Source organism: Heptranchias perlo, unplaced genomic scaffold, assembly GCF_035084215.1.
Source record: "Heptranchias perlo isolate sHepPer1 unplaced genomic scaffold, sHepPer1.hap1 HAP1_SCAFFOLD_365, whole genome shotgun sequence".
In the NCBI taxonomy this organism is placed as follows: domain Eukaryota; kingdom Metazoa; phylum Chordata; class Chondrichthyes; order Hexanchiformes; family Hexanchidae; genus Heptranchias; species Heptranchias perlo.
Genome location: NW_027139377.1, coordinates 99,563 through 105,261, shown reverse-complemented (window position 1 = coordinate 105,261; position 5,699 = coordinate 99,563). Strand labels below are relative to the sequence as shown.

General features: G+C 66.0%; 1 protein-coding gene across 1 annotated transcript; it reads left to right on the top strand.

Moving 5' to 3' along the window:
- The first annotated feature begins 433 nt into the window (after positions 1–433).
- Positions 434–4,176, top strand: LOC137311610 (ribosome-binding protein 1-like). The gene is made up of 2 exons (XM_067978708.1): positions 434–444; positions 561–4,176. The coding sequence occupies exons 1-2, from the start codon at positions 434–436 to the stop codon at positions 4,174–4,176; spliced, it is 3,627 nt and encodes a 1,208-aa protein (XP_067834809.1).
- Positions 4,177–5,699: the final 1,523 nt, after the last annotated feature.

Sequence of the window (5,699 nt, the reverse complement as noted above, 5' to 3'; positions counted from 1 at the left end):
GAGATGAGGAGAATGTTTTTTACGCAGCGAGTTGTGATGATCTGGAATGCGCTGCCTGAAAGGGCGGTGGAAGCAGATTCAATAATAACTTTCAAAAGAGAATTGGAGAAATACTTGAAAAGGAGAAATTTTCTGGGCAATGGGGAAAGAAGAGGGAGAGTGGGACTAATTGGATTGCTCTTTCAAAGAGCCGGCACAGGCACGATGGGCCGAATGGCCTCGTCTTGTGCTGTGTGATTCTACGATGTGTCCCGTGGGTCACAGGGAATGGGCCAGAAGCATCAACACCGTCCGATTTTATCCTCTCTCCGCCTCTTCCACCTTTTTTAATCTTTTTCTCCCTTATACCTCTCCCCACGGTGGAATTTGCGAGTCTTCCAATAGAGGACCTGCAGGCTTTTTCAGGCGCTAAACGGCCTCCTAAGCCTCCAATATGGCGGGCAGGTAGCGCGCGGTCCGCCATATTTGATTGGGAGGTTGCGCTGAGGTCAGGAGGTCACATCGGGAACATTCAAAGCTGGAAATAGTTTATGTAAATTAAGGCCCCGCTCTTCTCACAGGACCCATTCTCCATTTTCGATCAGCCCAGCGCTTCACTTGCTGCGTATTGAACTCGCCCAGAGTAACGCGGCACGTGCGGAACTCGCCCAGAGTAACGCGGCACGCACCGAACTCGCCCAGAGTAACGCGGCGCGCGCCGAACTCGCCCAGCGTAACGCGGCGCGCGCGGAACTCGCCCAGAGTAACGCGGCGCGCGCGGAACTCGCCCAGCGTAACGCGGCGCGCGCGGAACTCGCCCAGCGTAACGCGGCGCGCGCCGAACTCGCCCAGCGTAACGCGGCGCGCGCGGAACTCGCCCAGAGTAACGCGGCGCGCGCGGAACTCGCCCAGCGTAACGCGGCGCGCGCGGAACTCGCCCAGAGTAACGCGGCGCGCGCGGAACTCGCCCAGCGTAACGCGGCGCGCGCGGAACTCGCCCAGAGTAAGGCGGCGCGCGCCGAACTCGCCCAGCGTAACGCGGCGCGCGCGGAACTCGCCCAGCGTAACGCGGCGCGCGCCGAACTCGCCCAGCGTAACGCGGCGCGCGCGGAACTCGCCCAGAGTAACGCGGCGCGCGCGGAACTCGCCCAGCGTAACGCGGCGCGCGCGGAACTCGCCCAGAGTAAGGCGGCGCGCGCCGAACTCGCCCAGCGTAACGCGGCGCGTGCGGAACTCGCCCAGCGTAACGCGGCGCGCGCGGAACTCGCCCAGAGTAACGCGGCGCGCGCCGAACTCGCCCAGAGTAACGCGGCGCGCGCGGAACTCGCCCAGCGTAACGCGGCGCGCGCGGAACTCGCCCAGCGTAACGCGGCGCGCGCGGAACTCGCCCAGCGTAACGCGGCGCGCGCGGAACTCGCCCAGCGTAACGCGGCGCGCGCGGAACTCGCCCAGCGTAACGCGGCGCGCGCGGAACTCGCCCAGAGTAACGCGGCGCGCGCCGAACTCGCCCAGAGTAACGCGGCGCGCGCGGAACTCGCCCAGCGTAACGCGGCGCGCGCCGAACTCGCCCAGCGTAACGCGGCGCGCGCGGAACTCGCCCAGCGTAACGCGGCGCGCGCCGAACTCGCCCAGCGTAACGCGGCGCGCGCGGAACTCGCCCAGCGTAACGCGGCGCGCGCGGAACTCGCCCAGCGTAACGCGGCGCGCGCGGAACTCGCCCAGAGTAACGCGGCGCGCGCGGAACTCGCCCAGCGTAACGCGGCGCGCGCGGAACTCGCCCAGAGTAACGCGGCGCGCGCCGAACTCGCCCAGAGTAACGCGGCGCGCGCCGAACTCGCCCAGCGTAACGCGGCGCGCGCGGAACTCGCCCAGCGTAACGCGGCGCGCGCGGAACTCGCCCAGCGTAACGCGGCGCGCGCGGAACTCGCCCAGCGTAACGCGGCGCGCGCGGAACTCGCCCAGCGTAACGCGGCGCGCGCGGAACTCGCCCAGAGTAACGCGGCGCGCGCGGAACTCGCCCAGCGTAACGCGGCGCGCGCGGAACTCGCCCAGCGTAACGCGGCGCGCGCCGAACTCGCCCAGCGTAACGCGGCGCGCGCGGAACTCGCCCAGAGTAACGCGGCGCGCGCGGAACTCGCCCAGCGTAACGCGGCGCGCGCGGAACTCGCCCAGAGTAACGCGGCGCGCGCGGAACTCGCCCAGCGTAACGCGGCGCGCGCGGAACTCGCCCAGAGTAAGGCGGCGCGCGCCGAACTCGCCCAGCGTAACGCGGCGCGTGCGGAACTCGCCCAGCGTAACGCGGCGCGCGCGGAACTCGCCCAGAGTAACGCGGCGCGCGCCGAACTCGCCCAGAGTAACGCGGCGCGCGCGGAACTCGCCCAGCGTAACGCGGCGCGCGCGGAACTCGCCCAGCGTAACGCGGCGCGCGCGGAACTCGCCCAGCGTAACGCGGCGCGCGCGGAACTCGCCCAGCGTAACGCGGCGCGCGCGGAACTCGCCCAGCGTAACGCGGCGCGCGCGGAACTCGCCCAGAGTAACGCGGCGCGCGCCGAACTCGCCCAGAGTAACGCGGCGCGCGCGGAACTCGCCCAGCGTAACGCGGCGCGCGCCGAACTCGCCCAGCGTAACGCGGCGCGCGCGGAACCCGCCCAGCGTAACGCGGCGCGCGCGGAACCCGCCCAGCGTAACGCGGCGCGCGCGGAACCCGCCCAGCGTAACGCGGCGCGCGCGGAACCCGCCCAGCGTAACGCGGCGCGCGCCGAACCCGCCCAGCGTAACGCGGCGCGCGCCGAACCCGCCCAGCGTAACGCGGCGCGCGCCGAACCCGCCCAGCGTAACGCGGCGCGCGCCGAACCCGCCCAGCGTAACGCGGCGCGCGCCGAACCCGCCCAGCGTAACGCGGCGCGCGCCGAACCCGCCCAGCGTAACGCGGCGCCCGCGGAACTCGCCCAGAGTAACGCGGCGCGCGCGGAACTCGCCCAGCGTAACGCGGCGCGCGCGGAACTCGCCCAGAGTAAGGCGGCGCGCGCCGAACTCGCCCAGCGTAACGCGGCGCGCGCGGAACTCGCCCAGCGTAACGCGGCGCGCGCGGAACTCGCCCAGAGTAACGCGGCGCGCGCCGAACTCGCCCAGAGTAACGCGGCGCGCGCGGAACTCGCCCAGCGTAACGCGGCGCGCGCGGAACTCGCCCAGCGTAACGCGGCGCGCGCGGAACTCGCCCAGCGTAACGCGGCGCGCGCGGAACTCGCCCAGCGTAACGCGGCGCGCGCGGAACTCGCCCAGCGTAACGCGGCGCGCGCGGAACTCGCCCAGAGTAACGCGGCGCGCGCCGAACTCGCCCAGAGTAACGCGGCGCGCGCGGAACTCGCCCAGCGTAACGCGGCGCGCGCCGAACTCGCCCAGCGTAACGCGGCGCGCGCCGAACTCGCCCAGCGTAACGCGGCGCGCGCGGAACCCGCCCAGCGTAACGCGGCGCGCGCGGAACCCGCCCAGCGTAACGCGGCGCGCGCGGAACCCGCCCAGCGTAACGCGGCGCGCGCGGAACCCGCCCAGAGTAACGCGGCGCGCGCGGAACCCGCCCAGCGTAACGCGGCGCGCGCGGAACCCGCCCAGCGTAACGCGGCGCGCGCCGAACTCGCCCAGAGTAACGCGGCGCGCGCCGAACTCGCCCAGAGTAACGCGGCGCGCGCCGAACTCGCCCAGCGTAACGCGGCGCGCGCGGAACTCGCCCAGCGTAACGCGGCGCGCGCGGAACTCGCCCAGCGTAACGCGGCGCGCGCGGAACTCGCCCAGCGTAACGCGGCGCGCGCCGAACTCGCCCAGCGTAACGCGGCGCGCGCGGAACTCGCCCAGCGTAACGCGGCGCGCGCGGAACTCGCCCAGCGTAACGCGGCGCGCGCGGAACTCGCCCAGCGTAACGCGGCGCGCGCCGAACTCGCCCAGCGTAACGCGGCGCGCGCGGAACTCGCCCAGCGTAACGCGGCGCGCGCGGAACTCGCCCAGCGTAACGCGGCGCGCGCGGAACTCGCCCAGAGTAACGCGGCGCGCGCGGAACTCGCCCAGCGTAACGCGGCGCGCGCGGAACTCGCCCAGAGTAACGCGGCACGCGCGGAACTCGCCCAGCGTAACGCGGCACGCACCGAACTCGCCCAGCGTAACGCGGCGCTAACCAGCAGGAAGGCCTCCAAACTCACCTGAATGTGGAGCGGGGACGAGCATAGGAACAGGAGGAGGCCATTCAGCCCCTCCAGCCTGTTCCGCCATTCATTGAGATCAGGGCTGATCTGTATCCTAACTCCATCCACCCTCCTTGGCTCCATATCCCTTAATACCCTCGGCTAGCAAAAATCGATCGAGCTCAGATTTAAAATTATTAATTGAGCATCTACTGCTTTCTGTGGGAGAGAGTTCCACACTTCGACCACCCTGTGTGTGAAGAAGTGTTTCCTAACTTCTCCCCTGAATGGCCTGGCTCTGATTTTAAGATTATGTCCCCTTGTCCTAGACTCTCCCACCAACGGAAAATGTTTCTCTCCATCTACCCTATCAATTCCTTTCACAATCCTAAAAACCTCAATCAAATCACCCCACAACCTTCTATATTCCCGGGGAATACAAGCCTGGTTTATGTAATCTCTCCTCATAATCTAGCCCTTGGAGCCCTGGGAACATTCAGGTGAATCTGCGCTGCACTCCTTCCAAGGCCAATATATCCTTTCTAAAGTGCGGTGCCCAGAACTGTACCCAGTACTCCAGATGTGGTCTAACCAGGGCTTTAGCTGTAGCAAAACTTCCTTCCCTTTATGTTCTAGCCCCTAGGAGCAGGACTGTCCCACCCAACCTCACGTTAAAAGAACGCAGCTCGCCCCCCATCCCCGGCACCAATCCACCTGACCCGGACTCCAAACCCCCACCCCTCCTCCTCACTTAACCGAGGGCCTCTGCTAGTGTCACAGCGAGTGCCTCTTACTCTCCACAGCTCGTCCACTCCATGGAAACCCTAACTTTGATAATATGATACCAAATGAGGACCGGAACCCAATATCGGGGGCACCTCAGGCCTCACCATTCAGGTTTGGGCATTGTACCCTGCACTCCCCGATCCCGGGCCCCCCCCCACCCTCACCCCTTCACCCCCTCCCCACCCCACCACCCTCCACATGCCCAAAAATAGGAGCCCCCGAATTTCCAGGCCTCACTCTTTCATTTAACAAGAAATGGAAAGGAAAGCAGCAGAGGCCCATATCACCTAACAACACCAGCAAGGCTCAAAGAGAAGGCAATGTGAGTTGGGATCGAATGCTCAGAAGACACCGAGCTTGAGGTTCAAAAGCCTGGTGATCATAGGAGGAAGTGAAGATTGAGGAAAATAGTCTTTGGGCAATCAGAAACTGTGGCCGGGAATTTCCTCCAAGCTGCTCCGGCTGCCGTAACTTTGCCGGAAGTGCGAGGTAAACTGTGCAGCCCAGTCAGAAAATACTGGGCATCAGTCTCTAGTGCACTCTGAGACGACCATCCCCTGAATTCACCTTGTACAGATGCTGCTCTGCCTCTTGTACTGATAGGACAAAATGCACAAGGTGCAAGGATTCTGATTCAAGAAGGGAGTGAGACAGAAAGCAGGTAACTATAGGCCAATTAGCCTTACATCTGTCATTGGGAAAATGCTAGAATCCATTATTAAGGAAGTAGTAGCAGGACATTTAGAGACTGATAATAAA